General features: G+C 48.3%; 2 protein-coding genes across 8 annotated transcripts in view; one reads left to right on the top strand and one right to left on the bottom strand.

Annotated features, from left to right (window-relative positions):
• The window catches only part of Gmpr (guanosine monophosphate reductase), a 40,383-nt gene extending 29,320 nt beyond the window's left edge, over positions 1–11,063 (top strand). For both annotated transcript variants that reach the window (XM_052157621.1, XM_052157622.1), the window contains 3 exons: positions 3,508–3,550; positions 7,234–7,393; positions 10,568–11,063. In XM_052157621.1, coding sequence (XP_052013581.1) covers positions 3,508–3,550; positions 7,234–7,393; positions 10,568–10,748 — 384 coding nt within the window. In that variant the 3' untranslated portion in view covers positions 10,749–11,063. The remainder of the gene's footprint in view (positions 1–3,507; positions 3,551–7,233; positions 7,394–10,567) is intronic.
• A 9,375-nt stretch (positions 11,064–20,438) lies between these two features.
• Positions 20,439–23,993, bottom strand: part of Atxn1 (ataxin 1) — a 416,850-nt gene continuing 413,295 nt past the window's right edge. For all 6 annotated transcript variants that reach the window (XM_052157616.1, XM_052157615.1, XM_052157619.1 and 3 more), the window contains one exon: positions 20,439–22,191. In XM_052157616.1, coding sequence (XP_052013576.1) covers positions 21,661–22,191 — 531 coding nt within the window. In that variant the 3' untranslated portion in view covers positions 20,439–21,660. The remainder of the gene's footprint in view (positions 22,192–23,993) is intronic.

Raw genomic sequence — 23,993 nt, 5'->3', positions numbered from 1 at the left:
TTGTCAGGGTGGGGACAGTTATCAGACCCGCCCCTTCCCTCTAGGAAGACGTGTGAATGAACCTGACCTTTCCAGGGTCTCATGTGCAGGTCATCACGGTTGTTCCAATTTTGTGACATCTGGAGGGCAGGGTTACACCAGAGCCCCAAAGCCTAGGGTGTGATTGTAAGTCCCTTTACCAGTGATCTTTGCCATCCTGGGTCTCAGTGGCCCTGTGTCACATACACATCTCGAATGGCTACTGCTGGCACCTGAGGGGAGGTCATGTCATCTTTCTAAGGTATGAATGTGGGAATGAGAGAGGCACTTGGTCTGAGTTCCTCCTCCTGCCCCATGCTTGCTCCCACCATCCTCTCTTCAGAGGCCTGAGCCATACTGTGTATGTGGGTGCACGTGTGTGTGCGCGCGCGTGCGTGCATGCGATGTCAGAGGACAGCCAGGTGGGTCAGCCCTCGGGCACGTTCCACCTTTTCTTTGAGACTTAGTAGTTCATTGGCCTGGAACTTTCCTATGCAGGCAAAGTTAGCTGTCTGGCATGAGGTTCCTGTCTCCATCTGTGGCTATGTGGAGACTGCCAGCCTGGGCTGCTGCACCCTGGTGCTGACATGGGTTCTGGGTATTCAAACTCAGGTCCTCACAACTAGGAGGCAAATGCTTGACCGGCTGGGCCATCACCTCAGCCCCCCGAGCAATTATTTTTAATCAGAAGAGGCTTGCCGAAAATTCCTGAACCAAATCACTCCTATCCCACAGTGCCTTTTGTCCTTAAGCGTAACACTAGCCATGTTGATAAACAAGACAGGCAGTGCTTGTCAATTCCTGCCTTGCATATTTATTTGCCCAGGACGCAGCTGACTATCAGCATGTGAAGGGGTGTGTGTGCGTGTGTGTGCGTGCGTGCGTGAGTGTGTGCGTGCGTGTGTGTGCGTATGTGTGTGTGTGTGTCTTAGATGACAGGACAGTACCTCATGTTCTGTCTTCCTAGAGCATTATGGGATTCCTTGAACTGTAAACTGTAGAAGGTGCTAATTTCATCCTCTTGACATAGGGTGTGAAAGTGCTTTACACTCAACACCTCTTGTATTCTGGCATGTTGGGTGTGCATCACCCATTTTGTAAGTGTGCACATCAGCAACGTGAACAGATGACTCTGTGGATACAATATTCTCTCCATGGTATTATGCAGCCGCATTAACTAAGGACTTTGGCTCCACTGGAAAATAGGCTTTTCTTTTTGAATTTAAGAACTTGTATGTGTATAATTGTTTTTGCTTACACATACACACACACACATACACATACCCGATGTGTGCCTGGTGCCTGCAGAAGCCAGAAGAAGGCATCAGATCCCCTAGAATATACAGTTGTAAACCACTGTGTGGGTGCTGTGAATCGAACCCACGTCCTATGGAAGAGCAGTGTGCCTATCAGCTGAGCCATCTCTCCAGCCTGAAGTATTTCTTAAGGTCTCAGTGACACAGGGCTTCTGAGGCAGGCTTTAGTCCTGACCACAATCCTGTGATTTTTTTCAGTTGCTCACATGATAAATCCTAGTGTAGCCCAATGCTGCTTAGGAATGAGCAAAGAGTATTTTGAAGTCACATTGTTGGGGACCCAGATTAACGAAAGCTTGAGCTTATGTCATCTGATTATGGTTTGAAATCCTGTGCGTAGAGCTGGCTTTGATTTTTATGCATTTTTGTGTGTCTATATAATCGGAGCCCGTGACTGGAGGTCAGAGGACACCTTTCGGGAGTCAGTTTTCTTCTACTGTGTGGAAGCAGAGTCTCTTGTTGCTGTGCCTTGTACCCCAGGCTAGCTGCCTCTTAACCTCTTGTCTCCACATCGCATCAGAGGGATGCTGGGGTCCGAGTGCATGCTGGGATTATGGGTGTGTGCCACCACATCCTGCTTTTCCTGTGGGTTCTGGGTTGGATTAGCACTGACTTCTGCCATCAGGTTTGCATGGCTTCCACTTCTACCTGCTGAGCCGCCTGTCCCGCTCCTCCAGCTGGTTTTTATCCAAGATAAAACTCTAGAAAGCGAACGGGGTAAGCAAGGGACGTGTGAAGTAGAAAGCAAATGTTTGGAAGCAAAGAGGAACAAGCCTGGCAGAGCTGCATGGTGTCTGTGGCATTGTCACACTGAGGGCTTTGCCCAGATACATTGTTCAGAGAGTCTGACTCTCAAAGTAGACTGGCCGAGTAAATAATTACCATTAGAAATGTTTGCAAGGAAAGACCGAGTCTTCAACACCTCCCCACTGATCAGAGCTGAAAGCAAGTACAACAGATTAAAAACATTTGCTTATGTGTGTGTATATATATGTGTGTGTGTATTGTGTATATATAGTATGTATGTATACAAATGTGTGTGTACACATCTCCTCCTGCCTCTACCATCTGAGTAATGGGATCATAGGCATGTATCAGCAAGGTTAGCTAAGAAGCAGGATTTGAACCCGCCTCCTTGGAGGATAGGGGCCAATGAGGTGACAGAGAAAGACTAAGAAGCATGGTGCAGGGATGCAGGCATAACCCCAGCACTCAGGAGGTTGATGTAGTGAGACTCTGTCTCCAGCAGAACAGAAGAGCGTTGAGTCACAGAGCCGAGTTCTTTCGGGGTGAGATGCTCTTGCCCCTCTTGTAGATAGTGTCCCCACCTCCCACCCGAGAGGTGTGGTTGCCTTGCCAGCTTTGACCCGTTACCCCACAGATGTATTGTGTTCTCTGTTCCTAACCCAAGTGCCCAGCTCCGAGTGGCTGGCTCCCACTGTCTGAAGACAGGCTCTTCTTTCTCAGGTCTTGGTGTTTGTCAAGCCCGTGCTGCCCTTGGCTGTGTCGCCGTGGCTATGTTCACCTCTCCCCATGTCTTCGTTTTGCTTCCAGGGCTCTGGTGCTGGCATTATCACCCACCTCTTCCTGTATCGCCCAGGCAGGCTCTGCTAGGATGGCAAATTGCAGCCTGGGCGTCTGGGGTCTCGCTAATAAGGAAACACGCGAAGGCTGTATCCTAGGAACTTTGAACCACATACTGTAACCTAAGGTCGCAGCCTATCCCGCTGCCCGCCTGTGAGGCCAGCCTGTGCTGTGTGGGCAGAGTGGATGCCAGCAGTGAGCCCTTGTTTTTAAAGGAAATTTGATGGACTGGAGACGCAAGGCAGCTGAGGAGATAAAGGAGCCAGCTCCTTGCCCTTTTTCTCAGCTCTTAAAATAATCTGGCGCTCAGAAGGAATAAAATCTCACCTCTCTACAGGCAGGGAGGGAGGGAGCAGGGAGTGGCTGGGCATGTTATATAATGGTGTGGCTGAGGGCAATGGCCAGTCTGACACACTTTGTCCTCCTCCCCAGACGTAGGTACTTGAGCCCAGCTTCCGTCTCTCCTGGCTGGTGCACCAGCTGCTTGGTTAGGGGAGGGAGGTGGTTCCCGGTTCCCTCCTCCTCACTGGGGAGGCATGGTCTGTCCGGTTCCCACCTTGCTGATATTCTCTCCTTCCTTCCTTTGAAGGACGGAGGCTGCACATGTCCAGGAGATGTCGCCAAAGCCTTTGGTAAGTACGAGGGACAGCCCTGCCACAGAGGCTGACAGGGAAGAAGGGGCTCTGGGCAGTTTGGAAGAACCAGATGGAGAAGAGAACCCCCGAGGGGCTGCTGAGCTTATGGGGGGGGGGTTTCTCTTTGCCTGGGTTTCATTCCCATCTAATAAATTCCTGGCTCAGTTTGGCTTCTGGTCTGGTGCTGAGCAAGCCGGGGGCTCAGAAGGTGGATCTGGGGTGACGTGCTAGGAGGGGGTCGGATTGTGATGTCTTCATTGAGAGAGAGGAGCACCCAGCGCTCCTGTGACTCCGCACAGTACTTGTTCTGCTGCACAGATACCGCCAGGATGTTTTGGCTCAACCTGGAGCAGCCCCCACCTCAACCAGGCTGGATCCAGTCTTGGCTGAAGGCTGAGCAGGCTGCTCCCACTAGAGGGCAGCAGTGTCCACCGTAACCCAGCAGGGTCTCTGCTGTGGGGCCTCTGGGGTCCTGGCTCCTGCCACACACTAATATCTCACATCTCACGAAAGGGTGGTAAAATAGGGCTGCTGAGCCTGAGTGTGCTGTTCTATTTCCACAAACCACATAGAAAGTGGAACTCGCTGTACGGCCTCAGCGGTACACTACACCGCACTACACACATACACATTGTCAGAGGAAACTTTCTGTCTCAGTGACAACAACAAAAGTAATTGAAAGGCTTGGGAGCAAGCACCTTTACCTGATGAGCCATCTCGCCAGCCCCTGGTCTTTATAGCAGAGAGAGAACATCTGGACAGGGTTCTGCTGGCTCAGTTTCTTAGCAACCCAAAGTATATCATAAAAAAAAAAAAAAAAGTGTGCCCCATGACCAGCTGTGGAAGGGAACACAATCCCTCCTCTATCTTGCCTATCCAGGGGAAGAGAAGGTCACAGTTCTACAGTTAGGTGCTGGGAGAACTCCAGTTCTCTAGCAGCTGTGGCCTTGGCCTTATCCTTATACATTACTTAGTGTGGGCTTCTTCCTGGTATGCCTCACGGACCATAGCACTAAGTGGGAACTAAACCCACTTAAAAGCCACTGCCCTTCAGGAGGTACTGTGTCCCTGTGTCCCCGGGCTCGGTGCCGTCCCTTCACTTGCTCAGCTTTCTTCAGACATTTGTCCTGCTCTGTTTACAGTGCAGTCCTGCAGGCACCAAGGACACAGAGAGGGGCCTAGGACAGAGAGTGTGTCTAGGAAAAGCCAATTGGAAAACAGTTTGAGTGTTGAGAAATACAAGTCACTAGGGACCGGTTTAAGCAGTTGTGGGTAGCAGATTTGTGCTCAGGGTTCTTGCTGGTGATCTCCTTCATAAGGAGGTCTGGCCAGACCAGTTATTCCACTGCCTCCTTAAAAAGCACAGTGGGGGGGGGGGATGGTCAGCATCGGTGTCTGGGAGCTGCTGCTGGCACACTGGAGTCCATGCCTTGCTTACCAGGGCAAGCTCCACTCAGTGTCACCTTCTAACAGAGGGAGCAGAGTGGAGCTGACTCTGTGTACCCTGGCGTGTGTGTGTGTGTGTGTGTGTGTGTGTGTGTGTGTGTGTGTGGTTTATAAGTGTTTATAAGATGACCACAGCAGGGACATCTATAAGTGTTTATAAGATGACCACAGCAGGGACATCAAGGCTGCTTCTCATCTGCTATTGGTCTGTCCTACTCCCTGATGACTCGGCACCCTGTTTCAGGATCACACTGTGAGCCCTGAGGTGAGCCCCGAGGTTGTGTTATTTACTGGTGGAAAAAAAAAATCTGTTTCTAGTTGTGGTATGGCTCAGTCCTTAGCATATACCTCTAATCCCTCTAGCTGGAATATAGACATGCTCTTAGTACACATCTTTAATCCCAAACAATGAATGTAAAATTTAGTTTGCAGAAGAAAGCACCCGTGTTTGAAAGTGATGTCTGACTGAGTGGCAGACAATGTGATGAATCAGAGAAAGATTTGACAAAATAGGACATGCCCAACTCTCATGAGGAGAGAGTAAAGAGAGGCAACATAAGAGGGAGCCACACGGATGGAGAGAGGACAGAGACAGTTTTCCTGGAGAGTTGTAGAGAGAAAAAGCTGGACAGAGGTGAAGGCAAAATGAACCAGGGAATGAGAAGAAGCAAGAAGATGGGAACAGATTTTCCAGAGTTTGAGGCCAAGCAGAGCAATTCAGTCAGAGGCCCAGAGAGATGTCAGATTGAATCCATCAGCTTGGAGAGGAATTTTGAGTCAGAACAGCTAACTAGACTAACCAGCCAGAGTTTAGTAAAAGCAAGAAAGGGTGAGCTTATTCAGCAGTAAGTCTCAGAGGCTAAAAACATTCTAGGCCTAGATTAGATTGTTTAGAGGCCAGGAGCTTCCAGGACTAGGCCTAGGTTAGCAGACTGAGGCAGTGGGCCTCGAAGATAACAATTCGATCAGACAAATAAAAGATACTGTTACACCCATTATGGACCACTTCAATTCCAAATGGAACCCTCAGTGACTCAGAAGGAGAGAGTATTGCTAGTGTCTCGCTTCCTAGTCCACTGTTCAGTTGACAGACGTTAGTTAGGTCCGTGGCAGAGGAGGCTGGGATGCCCAAGATACATTGATACTTGCCTGAGCCTTAGAGAAGATCTTCTTCCTGTCCCACAGCCTGACCAAGGCATCACGTAGGGAAAGAAGTGTTTTTCAGAGCTCCTGAGGCCTTCATGTCTGTAACCTGCATGACTTCCCAGAGGCCTCACCTCTAGAATCCATCATGTTAGGAAACTGGGCATTAGCTTGTAACACATGAACTGTAACGCATCATATTTGGCACCCATAGTTACCCAAGGGCAGAGTCTTAGGGTTTTACTGCTGTGAACAGACACCATGACCAAGGCAAGTCTTATAAAGGACAACATTTAATTGGGGCTGGCTTACAGGTTCAGAGGTTCAGGGCAGCATCCAGGCAGGCATGGTGCAGGAGGAGCTGAGTTCTACATCTTCACCTGAAGGCTGATAGTGGAAGACTGACTTCCAGATAGCTAGGGTGAGAGTCTTAAGCTTACACCCACAGTGACACACTTACTTCAACAAGGCCACACCTCCAAATAGTGCCACTCCCTGGACCAAAGATATACAAACCATCACAGGCAGCATATAAAGATCACTTGAAATTTTGTTGATTTTTTTTTTTTTTTTTTTTTTTTTTTTGGTTTTGAGGTAAGGTCTCAAAGTAGCCCAGGCTAGCCATAGATATAGCCAAGGATGATCCTGAGTCACTTCTTATCCTTCTGCCTTCACCTCCCAAGTGCTGAGATTACAAGTATGTGCTACCATGCCTGGTTTATGCTGGGATCAGGGCCCCCTGACTGATGAGGGAAGCACTCTACCAACTGAGGTACATCTCCAGCCTGTAGAATACAGTACTGAATTCAAGGCCAGACAATGTGCTTTGTAAGATGCATGCAGTTTTTCATGCCTTTATGGATGTAAAGGAGCAAGACCTGCTTGGAAGGTTTCATAGCCAGTCACCCATCCCTTCAAGGCCATGCTGACCTCCCCCCACCTGACTCCCTGCAGTCTCTGGTCTTGGAAGGATGTTGAACCGTTTTGTGCTTAGAGTTGGGGAGGGTGAAGCGGGCGAGACTCTCTTTCCAGATGCTATACTTTCTGAGCCTGCCTCTGCCCCATTCTTTTGTCCCCTCGTTGGCATGTAGGAGCTGGTGCAGACTTTGTCATGCTGGGAGGCATGTTTTCAGGCCACACGGAGTGTGCGGGGGAGGTGATCGAGAGGAACGGGCAGAAGCTGAAACTCTTCTACGGCATGAGCTCGGACACAGCCATGAAGAAGCATGCGGGAGGCGTCGCCGAGTACAGGTATGGCTGCCGCATGGCTTAGGCTCTGTCCGCCGGTCCGGCTAGAGCTGCTCTATTTATGGTCTTTTACGGGAGGGGCTAAAATAGACCCAGCATCTGTGCATGAAGCACGGACGTACAAAGCAAGTGTGGGAAAGGTGGAGGTATGATTACAAGGTCTAATCCAGGGAGGGAATGACCCAGCCTCATGTGCTTACACACCAGTCCTGCCTGGTCTCGAGAGAGCCCTCCGTGAACAACCTCTGTTACCCTCCATCTCTGGCCTAGGATAAATTCATTCTCCGGGGATGAAGAGTGGTCTTTCCTGTGTAGCAGACAGACAGGATCTTTCATAGAGGATGCTCTTGTCTACAGTGTTTCAGTTACACCAGTCATTCGCCCCACCCCCAGGCTCTGACAGTTAACACAGGCAATGTTCTCCGCTGCTTAACCGGATCACCTGACTGCAGAATCAAGGCTCTACAGTGATGGCGCGGTTTTAAAACTCACAACCTTCCCAAGGTCACCTGGTCTTTTCCATTCACTTCCAGAGTAGCCTCATGGATTCTTAAAAAACCCAAGTCAGAGCAGACCCGGTGCCTTGCCCTGCACCAAAGAACTTGTCCCTGAAGCTCATCGCAGCCAGCTCTGAGGAGGGGCTCCAGGAGGGAGCACGGGGCAGAATGTCTCACGAACTTAAAAAGTGCTGGCTTCACACGAGGATGGGAAACCTACCCGTCACTGGCTCACACCCTCTGTGCCCAGACACTTGCCCCACAGTTTCTTTCCAGGGTGTGGGATTCTGACATAATTGTGTAAGGAGAAGTCACGAGACTCCACTGAGTGGCAGCAGTGGGTAGTGTGGGATGTGCTCGAGTGTGACAAGCTGACTGCAGGTGCCACCCCTCCCCCAGTCACGACTCTTCAAGTGCAAACCTTGATAAACATGGTCGGGGGAGCCGGATGGGCAAGAGGTATGGGGTTGGCCTCAGGGAGAGGTGGAGCACAACCCTAGGGTTGCTTCCAGGGCCCCTTCCCATCATCATGGTTCCTGGGATCTCTGGCCAAGAAGCCTGCTGCTTATCCAGCATGCAGTCACCTTCTGAGGACCATGTGGAGCCTGTGCTGGGCCAAGATGACACTGAGCCACATGGTTGAGTGGCCACCTCTGTGCTCCACCTGAAATATATGTTCCCGCCTTCCAACTGTTGCAGAGAGTCCTCCCAAAAGAGCAGTGGACAGAGAAAAACGGGGCAGGCTGTAGCCATACAGATTCTGAGGGAGAAGCCATCTGGGGACGTTCAGCGGGGTGGAGGTATCCCAGAAACACTGAGCCTCAGTTCTGGGAAGCGGGTTCAGATCTTAAGAGTTCTCCATTTAGGATGCTGAAGGAAGCAGGACCTCTACCCACAGTCAGCCTGAGCATCGCCAGCTTGCCCCCACGCTACTGTCTCTCCCCCACTTGCAGTCTTACCAGTGTCCCATGAGTTCAAATCCCTCCTCTGACCTCATATTTCACTGCTGCCTGGTTATTAGTGCTGTGCTAGCCTCTTGTCAATCATTAGCACTTACTTGGCTGTTACAGGTGAGCAGACATTGGGGTCCCACTGTGGATTACTCATAAAAATAAAATGTCATCACCTTAGCAAAGAGGAAAGAACTTGGGAAGGTCATGAACCATCTACCATGGCAGCTATCATGCGTATGTGAGGGCATGATTCTGAGATCTGAGCCAGCTCAGATGTGTCAGGTGTGCTCTGTCCTAGTCACTAAGCAGCCATGGCCAGCCCGTGGATTAAGGTGTTAGGCGTCATGCACGGTGTGTGGAGCACACATTAGGTGAAGGCAAGTTCACATCCTGCATTCTAGGCAACGAGTTTCTATTTTCTGGTTAGTGACTAGGCACTGAAAGTTCTAGAACGTTTAGCTACTTGTAATAGGGCTCGCCTGGGGCCTCGCCTGCAGACATGTTTCCATTCAGGTATGCACAGAGTATGTCTCCATTTTGCAGGATCAAGGTCTGACCTGCAATACAAGGCGTTTTGTGGTGTTCTTGGGATGAAGGACAAGGAGACAGATGTCTCTTAGTGCCTGTGCATTAGGCCCAGCCGAAGAGTTTCTAAGCATGGTCTTAAAATGTGGAGATACTACCTGAAGTTCTGAGGGTTATCCATTCCATGCATAAGCTCTTGAGCCCCGGCTCTGGGCGATGGGTGTGTGAGAGACTGGAACAAATGGGACTGGCTTGTGGTGGGACCTGGCGAAGGCCATCCTGGCAAAGGACACAGGCTGTGGGGGCGCAGTGGCTGCATCTTCGGGGTAGAACCTCAGGTCCTAGGCAGTCTTGTGCTTCCCCTGAGGACACAGCATCTACAGAGCTGGTGCGTAGGGAAGCAAACCCCTGTGCTTTTTCTATCAGCCAAAATGGATGGATGGAGGGGCTGTGGCAGGAGGTGGTAGCAGGAGGCAGCCCAGCCGGACTCTTTTCTCCGGGGAGGAATTAGGCTAGTTGGTGGTTGGTTTCTAAATAGGAGCCATAAGAGTGAAAGAACATGGTTAAAGAGAATGTCACTATTGGGGACTATGTGTGTAGGGGTGTCTCTGTCTCACATTGCTAACCAAGGCCTCTCTCTCCTTGGTGAGGAGGGAAGTTCCTATAGGGTTGGAGGAATACCTCATCTGCTAGGGTCTCCATAGGGAGTCAGAGTGGGCACAACACCACCCCATGGATATAACATTGCTTCTGCATTCCCGAACTCACCAATACCTTTGTGAGCTGGGTAAGACTTGGCCCTGCATGGGGGAGGGCCTTGCAGCATGCCACCCCTCTCCAAGGAGCTATGGGCAATTCTTTGTTGCCAGGGGAGTTGTTTTCTTCAGTGGTGTGACCACTGGTGAGGTGACCCGTGCTCTAGGAAATAACCACTATCCACTGAGTCAGTCGACTCAGTGGGTCACAATGAAACAAACCAAAAGGGCAGGAGAATGGGGTGGGGGAACTTCAGAGGAAAAGAGCAGGGGTGGCTGGAGAGGTGGTGATGGGGAATGGAAAATAATCCAGACACTCTTTGCATGTGTAGCCCCAATCCTAACCCTGTCAAAGAAATAAAGGTTACAGTAGGAAGAATACTACCTTGGCTATTAAGGGGGGAAAAACTAGATTAATCCTCCATACCCCTCTTTTTCCCTCCTCAGGGCCTCAGAGGGCAAGACCGTAGAAGTGCCTTACAAAGGGGATGTGGAGAACACAATTCTGGATATCCTCGGAGGACTGCGCTCTACCTGCACCTATGTAGGGGCCGCCAAGCTCAAGGAACTCAGCAGGAGAGCCACGTTCATCCGGGTGACCCAACAGCACAATACGGTGTTCGGTTAACCTCCGGATGCAGATGTCTCCTTTCGCCACGCTTCGCCCCTCCCCTCCTTATCTGCCCTTGCAGGCTGGCTGCTATCAACAGATGCTGAGACTGAGTCCTTGTCCTGATCTTGTAGCCCGAGACCTTGGGGCTCACCCTAGTGCCTGTGTGGGGCCCAGCAGCAGGGCGCTGGAGGGGCCCTGGGTCAGCACCTAGAACTCATTGCCTTCTGGTTTCAACCAGCCCTTGCACCCTCCTTTCTGTCTGCCGGTTGGTTTGTTTTCTTTCTAAAAGGACAATGGTTTCACTTTTAATATAATGCTATATGATCTTGACTGAGTGCTGGAGTTTGCATGTTCAGGCGCACTGTCCTAGAAAGCGGCAAGCACTGGGCAAGCCTTCCCAGTCAGGTAAGTGACCCTCAATGGTTAACACCCAAGGCCCTGGCTGGGGAGGGAGTGTAGTGTGAGGCTGAGCCAGAGCCTAAGTAGCTCACACCCCACTACTGCTACCTGTAGCTTTTGCAGCTGGGAAGAAAAAAAAATGTAATGAGCAGGGTCGCAGGGCCACTGGACATGAATTGTCCCACCCTGCTAACTTGTGTGCCTGTCTATTTGGAGCTGCTTGCAGCTAGCAAGTCTGTGCTCTCCTGGGTTTTTGTGTCATATGTCAGATACACAGTTCATCTCCAACTTGTCAGGCTGGCCCCCCCTCCCCATCTTATTAGCCCAGGCTGACTTCAAACTTGCAACCCCCTTGCTTCAGCTCAGCTAGACCAGCCCCTCTCCAAGAGGTTACAAAAACATTTTGAAGGCCCATGGAGGTTTTACGAAAAGGCCATGAAGAAGTCTTGCTGAAAACCAAGTGCTCTGCGGCCAGAAGGGGCTGAGAATGTGAGTTCGAGAAAGTTGCTTGTATTACTACTTCCTGGGAAGGACTGAGTCGCTATGTAGGAGGGTAGCCATTATTGGCTGGGAAGAGAGACTCTTGTCTTGGAGAAAGGCCATACTTAGTCCTGAGAGCTGCCCTGCAGTATCAAAGCACTGGTGTTCAGGAGAGTCAGGAGGGGTTTTTTTTCCCCCCCTAACAAGGCTTATCAGCAGTCACAGGAGAGTGTTTTCTTTGAAAAGGCAAATACGACATTCGTGGGGAAAGACTGGTATTGCTGAGTGAGGGTCAGTTAATTGTCTGGTGCCTACCATATCTAATGCTGCAGGGAAGATCCAGCTACACCAGTGCATGGGGGATAGCCAGCCCATTTCCAGTCTGGTATTGTAAGACTGCACTTAAAGTTTGAGAAGTGTGTATTCTGAACCCTTCTCCAACCTCCCTCCAGAGCCCTGAAGAATTGCTCTTACACCTGTAGAAATATGAGCAGTGTACTTGGGAAGGCTGCAGGCTGGATGTGCTCATGGCTTTTCCCATTACAATGGCCAAATACCTGAAAGAAGCAACTTACTGGAGGAAGGATTTCTTCCAGTTAAAGGTCAAGTGGTACTGCCCACTGCGGTCGGGAAGGATGGGAGCAGTTGGCGTCTGTGACTGGGCACATAAGGCTGCTTGCTTCTATCTCTGCATCCCAGGAAATCAGAGATGGGGATGCTCCTGTCCCAGGTCCCCAGCCCTGGGGAGGGTGCTACCCACTTTCTCAGTTAATCCTCTCCAGGAGCGCCAAAACAGCCACACACCTATCATTTTATCTTCTTTGTGATTCTAAACCTAGTCTGTTTGCCATGATTAGCCATCACAAATGTCATTGCAGAAAGAGGGGTATTCATGGCAAACAGGATGTGGCACTTGTCTAGAGGATGTCACGTCCTGTCCACCCCATTTGTCTCTAGTGTCCGGCTCCCTTGGTATACCCTACAGAGCATGTGTTTCATATTTAAGCCCTGAAGTCAGTTTAATGAGCCTAGAATAAGTGAGAAGAAAAGGAAGTCTTAAGTCCTTTCAAGTGGACTGGCAGCAGCAGGTCTGTTCAGGCCTGTGCCTTTCCACCACATTCTTAATACAACACTTCAACAGCTCAATACAACGCCATAGGTCTGGTCCCTGTGTTAACATTGTAGCATGCGCCACTGTAGAGACATGGCCCCAAAGGCACCATAGCATGTGGTCAGCATGGGTACCACTTCCGGATGGCCTTGCCCTGGGCTTCTGTTTTTCTTTCCCTGCAGTAATCAATACCACTCTGCTCCTTCCTCTGTAAGGGTCTTTGCAGACCAGTAGTTTTACATAGCAAAGGGCAGGTCCCTTGCTCTCTAGTTCTAAGCAGATGTAGGCCAAACCCTTGCAAAACCCCAGACACCAGGATTATCTCGAAGCAGAAGCTTCCTAAAAAGAACACACTGTCCCTTTGCTGGAGTAAGTCTGTGATCGGAATGGGCCTAGAGGATCTTGTTTCAGAGCATCCTTCAGTTCCGGCAAACACAGCATGGACGAAGAAGGCCCATCGCCCATGCACAGGACTTCCTGTGATGGAACGGGAGCAGTGGTGGCAGAAGTGGCTGTCGCATGAGAGGCTGCCTGCTTACATCTCTGCAGACAAGGAAGCAGAGACATAAATGTCCCCATTCCCCCAGTAGGTAATAGATACAGGAGGGCATTTTCTTTGGAAAGGCAAGCACAACCCTAGGGCAGGGGAGCATGAACCTTTTGGTCTTGGACTGGAGTAATGCTTCTCCATTTCAAGTTTCAAGGCATGCCTCGGAGTATCGCAGCAAGCTATTGTGTTTTCCTAATCATCCTTTTGAGTTATCCTAGCCATAGGATAACTGTGAGCTGTAAACTGTTATTAGTATCTAATTACATGAGCAGGCAGAAGGCTTGCCCAGTGCATACCAGGAACAGGGCTTCTAGTCTGGTCCATAGAGGCTTCCTGGCATGCTACTGATCTTCCCACGTGTTAAAATGCAATGTGTAGAACCCCAAACCCATGATTCACGAGCCACATGCTATTACGTAGCCTAGGCTGCCTGATTTGTTGGGACAGATCCCAGTTGGATAGTTCAGAAATATAACAAAGAAAATAGGAGCGGAGAGACCCCATTCTTCCCTGGCCAAGAGAGAACTCTCAACTTGTTTCTGGCGTCCTCTTTCTTCTCCGCTGTGTGAGCTCCACTTTCAGTTAGAAGAACGACCTCGGCATGGCATACCTGGGGGTTGCTGCTACCAGAGCCATGGTTTTCCTAAACCACCACCAAGCCGCACCATCCCAAAGCCGAGCCCAGTACTGTGCACGGTACTTCCGAGACAGACATGGAGCAGGCTTCTCATGTTGGAAGACTTCCCCGTTCCACAGGTTTCTTAAGAAGTATGCACTGCAGGGAAATATACTCAAGCAACCATAGCTCACTTACCATTTGGAGCCAAGCTGAAGGCGGCCCTGATACAGGCCACATAAGGTGCAAAGCTGCCAATTATTTGAGAAGCAAAACCTAGCATGTTGAGCAGATAGGATCCATGCCTCATCTCACCAGTGTCCCCAGGGCGCACTGATGTGATGTGGATAAGCAGTGAAGAGGGACTCACCTCTCTCAGACACTGTTTTCTTTGGGGGAATCTGACAGACGTCGAAGACTCAGATTTGCAATTGGCACTGTTATTTTATTAGTAGTACGAGTATTATACAATAAACTTGTACTGGTATACAGACAATTTATTTAAAACAATTTTGTTCAAATTTTGAATCAAACATTGTTTTATTATAATAATGAAATAATTTCTACCTAGAAAACCTGCAAGCACCATCAAAGAAAGGGACCATAAAATTCAATAAACAGACTCGAGTGTGTCCTACAAACAGACACACCACGATTAGAAAATAGAATATGAATTCTTCCATTTTTTTTTAATATTTGTTTTAAAAAAGCTAGTGCAAGTACGACATTTTACACTGGAATTACAGAGAGTATGCACGCGTATGGAAACGTTCTCCTGTCACGATAAAAGCTCCTAACTATGTATGCACTGAAAAGTTTCTTTTCAATAAGGTGCAAAAACAAAAACAAAAACAAAAAAAACCATTTTGTTTTCCCTAGTTCTCCCCATGGTAGTACCCTCAGCCCAAGTTTTGGTGTCTGTTTCCGCTTGGCCTGTGGGAGGCAGATGAATGGAGATTGGAGGGTTTGGAAGCCTGATGATAAAAACCCTTCAACTGGTGCAGATCTCAGGTTCTTTTAGGGCCAAGACTCCACTGGTTAGAGATGCAGACTGTCTTATTGAAAGTCCCACCACAGATACTGACAGGACTCCACCGCACCCCCTTTCAGCTGACACTACCTGGAGTTACACTTGAGCAGTATGGGTTGGGGAGGGGGCAGTCGTCACAGAATGGGGCTATGGTGGGTTACCATGGTTATGCCTCATTTAGTCAACATTTCACCCCACCCTTGGACGAGAGGATACCTTCTGAGCAGGGGCCCCTGTAAGAACTGGAGTAAAACAATGCACCAACCTTCTTAGTAACTGATCTTTCACTCCAACAGTTCTAAGCCAGTGTCACCTCAGCTCGGTAGTCTAGGGGACAGTATATTATCTTGGTAAGGGTTACTGTAAACAGTGCTTCCCACTTCAGATTAGCCATCCAGACAGCAAAGGAACAAGGAAACGCAAGTGGATGGAGTCTCCAAGTGATCTGTAGTGGAAGACTTAACTCCTCGCAGTTAAAAAGTGTTAGGGAAGTTCTTAGAGACTGGAATCATGTAGATGGTGTCTATTGGCCAAACGCACATCACCTGAATACAGGTGACGTTCGTTCTGTATGCAGGTGTCGGGATGCGAAAAGCCAAAGGCGCTGTCTCGCTTCTGCCTTTTGTCAAGGTCAATCTAAGCTGTAAGAACTTGCACAGTAAGGGAGGAGACGTGAACCCAAATTGAAGTAGCAAGGCTAGGGTCTGTTTACTACCCTGACGCTGTCCAGTCTGCGCCACCCAGCTCAACTGCTGAACAGGAATATAACTCTGAGAAACTGCTCTGCATTTCATCTGGCCTCTACTTGCGAAACATCAAAAAAGGAAAGCCAAAAATGGATGTTTTACCCCCCATGTGAATGAGGTCTGGGGTGGGAGGCAGAAGAAAGGCCCGGCTTTTTCTCTGTCTACTTGGGAAGGAGGGTTCCTTTTAGAAACACTTCATGTTCAGGGTTATATTCTTTGGGTTTATAGGAACAGGAAGTGCTGAAAATGTCGGACATCATCCAAAGTAAAGTTGCAATGGCTTAAGAAGGGAACTCAGGGAACTTTCGGCCTAGGAATGGACACTATCCTCAAACAGCGGAATACAGAGTTTCCCATCCTTCACACAAGAGCCGTGTGTAACAAAAACAGAACAGTAAGCATAGGTACGGTGTAGTTGAAGAGCCTCTGATGTCATAATTCTTCCAGGCCATAACCATACAAATTTGATCATCAAGACAACAAATTGCTATATACAGGAAAAAATAAACCCCCAAACATGTAACTTTCAAACCCCTCCTCCGTTTTGTTTTTTGTTTTTTTTTGTTTGTTTTTGCTTTTTTTTTACACACAAAATATGAAACCCATGGTTTCAACAGATCTGTCTCTTTCAAACACTGAATGAATCATTTCAACATTCATTTTTCTTTTGTGCAATTTTTTTAAAAAAATTATCTGTACCCCCGCCCCAAAGTGAGTGCCTCGACCCTCCCCCACCCCAACCCAGGCTGCTCAAATTGGGTGTACTTTGAAGAAAACAAAACAAAACAAAAAACTTCCCACAAGGTAATAGCGCTACAAGAAAAAGCCTATCAGTAAGGTAACATTTGAAGCGAGGTCATCTATGTGAAAGAAATCTCAGCTCCAGAGTAGAGGTGTGCAAACTGTTTCGAGTTGCCTTAGGAACAGAAATACAACACTGTTCATGAACAGGGAGGAAACCAACCCAACTCAATAGGTCATATGCATGTGCTTTATAAAAAAAAAAGTAGATTCTCTATAGTTATTACTCCATTTTTCCTAAAATTTTCTATTTCGGAAATCCTGGCATCAAAACACAACCGTGGATGCAAAGGCCTTTGCTCCACTTTTAAAACAACAAAGTATGATTCTCTTGCCTTTCATCTCAACCACCAAAGAAACTGGATTGGACCCCAGAGTCTGGAGGCCCTGTATACCCCTGGAGTCCAAGGGGGCGACTGGGGAATGGGGAACACAGAGGGTCTCAGGAGAGAGCAGACCAGTTGATTGAGCGGCTCATGGCCTGGCCCTGGAAACAGTTGCCATGCCAACCAACTCAACTCACAAAAGTCTAGCTTTCTATCCCAAGAGCTAGCTCTGCCTCCTCACCCGAGAGTCTGAAATAGGTGTTAGTGTCTTCAAAGGCATCTACAAAATAGGTTTCCTTAGTAGTCACAGATGTTACAAGGTATCGTCAATTGTTTCCTTAAAAGAAAAAGAAAAAGAAAAAGAAAAAGAAAAAGAAAGAAAGAAAGAAAGAAAGAAAGAAAGAAAGAAAGAAAGAAAGAAAGAAAAACTAAAAGATCCAAAGCTAGAACAAAAACAGATTTTGGCAACATATTTCAGAAAAGATCAAACTATGTGCAAAAAGTGGATTTTTTTTTTTTCTGATTACGAGGAGCTACTGTTCGTCTTGAACGTGCAGCATTATATTGCAATCTGTGTAGTAGCTAAGGAGCAAACCACACGGTGCGGGGAGATCCAAACATTCCTTGAAATTGTACAACCCTACTCCAGAGCAGTCCAAAGTGCTGTCGCTGAACACGTCTGTGTTCCACACACACACACCAGCCCCATCCCTGAGTAAGAGGTGTGGAAGGTTCTGCAGGGTTCCTTGCAAGGGAGAGGGAAGGACACTGCCACTTCCTTATGGGGTAAGGGGCCTGGGCGGGGGAGGGGGGAGGAACCCAACAAGCTCACCTAACAGAAAACATACAAGGTCAGGGTTCAGAGTTAAGGACATTCTGTTGCCACCACCACAAAAATCAGGCCATCCCAAACTGAGTTGGATGAATCGAGAAAAGCAAAATGTGACCAACATAGACGATTATCCTGCAGGTCCCCCCGTCCCCCGCCCCCCAAATGCAATTTGGATTTCCACTTTTAAAGAGATTTGAGGTAAGTGGTATCCCTGGCCTTCTCTCCCCCAATCCCCACCCCATCCCACGGACCCCAAGGTGGCCCAAACAAACTGAAATAATTCTAAAGTTAAACAGTCTAAGGAACAGTCACTTTGTGTATTTAGAAATCCCTAGAAAGAGGTTCTTGTTTGCTGATTTCTTATGAGTAATATTACTAAGTTTTCTTTTTGCCCTGACTAATTTCTTGGTGATTGTGTTCAGTTGTAAACACAAAAAGGCCTGCTGTTACTTTGTTTTAAAATGGAAAGCAGGAAAGAGGAGAATGAAAGACGGCTGTTGGTAAATATTGCAAAGAGGACAGGTACAGAGGCGCATAGCTGATCCTTGTCGGATGAGGGCACTGTTATTACCGTGCTCCCTATGCAGTTGACCGCAGGTGCTCCGGGAGACTGGAGGGCCCCACCAATGTCTGCAAATCAGAGGTGGCTCCTGCCTCTGTGTGCTCTTCCTATTTGAAGAGAAAGCTGTCCCAAGGGAATGGTGACTGGTTGCCAGGTGGTCCCCTCCAAAGCCATTGGTGGGCATGCTCAGAACACGCACATATGCAATAAGTTGCTTGTGTCAAAGGCAGGGATCAAAGTCTCAAGGGCACAGAAGAGACTGAAAATGATTTGACTGAAGACCACATTGCTCCAGAGTTTGTCCTGGGAGCCAGGCTGCCTCCTGGCTCTGTTTCAGCTTCACTACAGAGCGAGGGGCCTTTGCAGAGTGTGGTGATGAACCTTCAAGGTGCTTCCCTCGGGTCTCCTTGGCTGGCTCTCATTGTGTCCTGGTGACAGACACACAGGCTCCCATAGGCTGCCTACCCCAGTACTCTGCATCCGTGTTAAGGAGAAATCGAGGGGGCTCGCCTCTCCTGGTTTGTTCCCTCCAGCCTTTCTCTGGCTAGCGAGGGGAAGAAAGGTCAGCCCATCGAACAAGGAAAAAGCCAAAAGGTAATGAACTTTAGCTAGCACACCATTGGCACACAAAGTATTGCACATGCTACGGGAGCTGGAGAGTGAGACGGGACAGACACTTCAGAAGGACCAATGATTTGTATAATTCCTATACCTGAAATAGAACCACAAAAGTTATGATATTCCTATTGCTCTGAACCATGTGTGTTTACCTGTTTTAGTGTCGGCTTAGTGGATACAGTCAGTTCAATCCTCAAAGTTAGCCAGAGAGCCGTGTGTGTGTGTGTGTGTGTGTGTTTTCTGAGCTCACAGGGGCTGTTGTAGGTAACGGCACATAGCTTGCCCATGGCAGCCTCCAAGTCCTCTCACCATTGAAGGGTAAAATAACAAAACAAAAACAAATACCTAGTAAGTGCCAGTGCCCTGAGCATAGATAGGGAAGATTAAGCAAGGTCTCTCTGAACAGAAAGATTAAAAAAAAATAAAATAAAAGAATCACAGCACTAAATAAATGTCTGATTGCAAGAATGGGTTCACCCAGCTCGGCTAGCATGCAGAGAGGGTGATGACGTTTAGGAAGAAGCCAGCTATTCTGGACCTACTCAAAGGTTTTTGGTACATCCCAGAAAATGGTCTGTAAAAGGATCAGTAGTCCCAATGAAAGCCACTGTGACTGGGGACTGGTAGACAACATGGGGGTTGCCAGGGGAGGCTCTTTTTTTTTTTCTATTTTGAAAAATGGAAGAAGTCTTTTTTTTTTTTTAATAGCTGAAAAGAAAAATCAAATAAGTAAATAAGTACTTATTTAGGTTAGTTGCAGCCAGCCGAGTAAGAATGTTTAAAAACTTCTCCCTATTTATAAAACTTGGTTTAAAGTACTTTAAGACACACTCAGAACCCACAAATGATATTTTGACCTCTGGGAATGAAAACTTGTGACTTTATGAAAATACCCTTTCTGGGTTTGTGTACCAAATATTAGATCCTAGTTTGATTTCAAAATAGGAACCTAAGTTTCTAAAAAATAATAATATTAACACCTTTTTTTCCAGAAATGAAAATACTTGCTCATATATGTAAAATGTCTATATGGAAAACTCTCAATGACTCTGAAGAAGACTCTCAGACCTGGCTTCTGGTGACAGATGTGGTAGATGACAAAATGAAGTCTCAAAGGGACAGAACCTTCTAAGAAGGGCCTAGGGTCTAGGCAAGTTAGAAAGGAATTTTGCTACATTTATTTACGTTCTTGCAACCCTCCCAAACCTTTCCCACAATGTTATTAGATTAAAAAACTGCAGGAATATCACACAAATTATAAACTCAAGATGTGCAAATCGCAAAGTTCGTTAGGAGTTCACCCTAAAAACACTGGACACAGTTGAGTGTCTTTTCCTCTGTGTCTTTTCTCAGTTTCTCTGCCCACTCTGCATATGCATGCCTTTAACTCTTTCTCCAACTTCAAAGTGACAAGTGCCTGCTATCAGGTAGTACTCGGTGGCCAGATATTGTCACGGGCTAGTTTGTAATTCACATTCATCCCTTTAAACCAGATTGGAGTTTTTCGATTGCCGGCTCGTGAGCAAACCCGCAGAGCTGAAGTGTAGTTACAGTGTTGAAAAGGAAAAACAAAAAACAAAAAACAAAAAACCAAAAACACAAAAACAAAAGCAACTTAGGCTTGTCTTTCCCCCCCCCCCCCAAAGAGTCAAAAGTGAGATACAGTACTTGCTGAATGACAGACCAAGATGCTTGGTTTAGAAGCCTGTACAGCATTTTTAACTGTTAACGAGATAGTAACAGACTAACATCTTCCAGATCGAATTCCTCATGTCGCACTGGGATTGAGGAAAAGAAAAAAAAAGTGGCACCCGAGTTGCCCATAGTCATGAACAGTACTAGACCTAAAAGATAGAAAAGAGAGGCTGCCAGCCCAGCTGGGAGAGCTACCCTGGCTCTCTCGGGAAGGGGGAGGGGGTCTTGCATTTTCCTCTCAGGAGCAAAAGTCAATGCAAATAACCTGATTGGTTTTCCTAACACTGCCCAGAAACCAGTGTGGGTGCTCCCTCTGTCCCCCAATCCTACTGCTACCGGCCTGACCAGGAGTGGCCCGAGCAAGGATTTCCCTGCCCACCATGACAACTGGTGATGTCACTGGACCAGTAAAGCAGAAATGAAATCCTGCTAGTGGCAGCTGCTTTTAAAAAACAAACAAAACAAAAAAAAAACCCCAACAAAACAAAACAAAAAACTCAGTGCAGTCAGGCCCCATGGGGGGAAATATATATATCTATCTATCTATGATTAAAAGTTGCTTTTTATTGTAAAATATGTTGGAGAGAACCACGTTCTTTGAAACTAGTTTCCCATCTGCCGTCCGATGCCTCCGTACAATGCCTGGAAGCGGGGGATCCTGATGACTTTGAATGCAGGAAACCCAGGTCCCCCAATCCCATGCTGAGAGGGAGCAAGTGAGGGAGAAGGAGGCAGAGAAAGAGAGACCCTCCCTCACCGCCATGGCACCCGCATACCCCTTCACAAGGGACACACCCAGGCACACCCTTGCAGGTTACTTCCCACTGTGTTTGCTCTTGAGACCAGTGGGAACTGATGCCCCTCAACTCTGTGCTGCCGGAGAAGGCAGGTGCTGCTGAAGCCACATTCAGGGTCACCTAGGATGCCCCGGAGCTGCACAGCCACGGTTCTGACCGCCCTCCACCTGCCAGCTCCTCAGCAGACACTCGCAGCCAGTGCCAATGCACCAGTCTCCTGCGACACACCTGTTTGACTCTAATGACAAGGTTAGAATACAAACCTAAAGAGGATAACATGTAAATACTGTGTTATTTAGCCTACAGTACAGTAATCTGGATACAGACAGCACAGGAGGCCCCGGCCCCCCGCTGCCCGCAGTCTCTACTTGCCCACGTTAGATCGGCCTTCGATGCAGATCTTAACCTCCTGAGGAATGAGCGAAGGCTTCGGAAGAGTCAAAGGCGGCTCGTCCTCCGACTTCTCCAGTTTGCGGGTCTCTGGCGCTGACCACCTCCTCTTCCTCGTGGCCGTGGGCTTGCTCGGTTCTATTTTGCTGAGGAAGGGTGCTGCGGGCAATCCTACTCTTTCTGGAAACTTCAGTTCGCCGTTCTCAGAGAGCACCTGGGCGCTTCCCTGGTTGATTCCGTTCTCCTGCTCGGCGTATCTGTGTCTGCTGCCAGCCAGGCTGTCGGTCTTCGTGTGCTTCAGCAGGACGCTGGCAGGGTCCACAGGCTGGCCCTTTTTAACAGAGCCATTCTTCAGGTTCTTGAGGGTGAGCGAGATGCAGACGTCCCCAACGGAGAGTTTGGAACACGGCAGATCAAAGAGCTGGCTGGTCCGCTCAGGACAGCAGGATGACCAGCCCTGTCCAAATACAAAAAAAGGATACTCTACCAAAACTTCGACACTGACCTGTGGAAACAAACAGAAGGAGGCAAAGGGAAGGGAACGTGAGAAAACCGTTTATGTGTGGTGTCTGCATGTGCACGCACGTTTGGATGTGTGCACATAAAATCATGTATGCACAGAGGCTCAGGAAGGCTCTTGGAAGGGATGGGGGTTGGGGGGACATGGGAGTCAGACTGGGAGAAGCACTGAGAAATGCTAGCTTCTAGACAGGACACTGTGACTGCAGCCATCCCTCTATTCCACCCCCTTTTTTAAGTAGGATCTCTTAATGGCTTGGAGATTATCACATAGGCGAGGCTGGTGGGCAACAAGCCTTGAGGATTCTATCTCCACCTCCCCAGCGGGTGCAGAGATTACAAGTCAGTGTGTGCACTTGGCATGGGTCTGGGCAAACTCAAGCCCTCCTGTTTGTGTGGGAAGAAGTTCACTAACTCAGCTATCTCTCTAGGTCCCTGGAGTGTTTTATTTAACACAGAAACACATGGGAAGGATGAGAAGAAAAAAAAAAACAGAGAGTTTGTTTACCAGCCTCTCACCCTTACAGTGATCCTCTGAACCGAGCCGAGTGTGCTAACCACAGCCACGGCTGCACTTACCATATGCAGACCCTGGGCTGAAGCTAATGAGACAAATGTGAAGTCCTTACATCATACAAAACATTTTACCAGATATCAGGTTTGTAGGGGGGGGCTGGTAAAATCATCTACTGATCACCAGCAACCACAACGTGCCCATGTGTGAGGCTCCGCAGGTGACTCAAAATGCCAGCTACAGTCATGCTAAATTCTGGTCAGACCAAGCTCTGTGAAGAAAAGTGTGGACCTGTTTGCCACTGGATTCCTTGCCCTTAAAGGGGGGATGAGCATAATACTTGAAACTAATGAACTTAAGTGGTCAACGAATTTAAGGAGGGCATCATCTATAAGGGCTTGGACCAGTACGGAGGTCTTCCTTGGGACCCTGAAGGATGGGCAGTATTGGAGGGCTTTTGCGAGTAGACACTACGGGGACAGATATGGTCCAGCCACCAGGTTGCTTTGCGTGCTAATGTCTCATGTTCCACCCCAGGGTTCATCCCACTATGCTGGTTTCTTGAATTACTGAGCTTCCTTTCTTTGTTGGATCTGTAGAACACGGAAGGATGTTTTAGAAAGAAAAAAAAAATTCACAGCCCATGTTATTTGGAAGGAAATCTCATTGTTCTGGGTTATTGTAATCATACACACACACACACACACACACACACACACACACATATGGTTTTGTTTTTGTGAGACAGGGTTTCTCTGTGTAGCCCTGGCTGTCCTGGAACTCACTTTGTAGACCAGGCTGGCCTCGAACTCAGAAATCTGCCTGCCTCTGCCTCCCAAGTGCTGGGATTAAAGGTGTGCGTCACCACCGCCACCGCCCGGCTCGTATTTTAATCATATTAAGGCTGCTAAAAATTTTCTGCTCTCTCTGAAGTGGCTAGCAGTTAAGGTGGAGACTCATTAAACTCATTAACATGCTGAGAAGAAATATCTATGGGGTGCTTGGCCTTAAATAGGACATCTGTATCAACCCCCTGCCGAGGCTCTGGGGCCATCCCAGAGGAGGGCGGGCTGAGGGAGTAAGAGCTGGAAGGAGGGGGGAGTGCTGGCTGTCTTTGGGACATGGCATGGCCACGGTACCCACCCATTCACAGCAGCTATGATCACCTGCACAGGTGAGTTACAAACAAACAAACAAAGAACCCTCCCCCCCAAATCAAGGTAGACAGGAATGTGTTGGGTGTGCAAAGGATGAACCAGCATTGTTTACACGTC

Source organism: Apodemus sylvaticus, chromosome 14 (genome assembly GCF_947179515.1).
Source record: "Apodemus sylvaticus chromosome 14, mApoSyl1.1, whole genome shotgun sequence".
NCBI classification, from domain to species: Eukaryota; Metazoa; Chordata; class Mammalia; order Rodentia; family Muridae; genus Apodemus; species Apodemus sylvaticus.
This window is presented reverse-complemented; position numbering and strand designations above follow the sequence as displayed.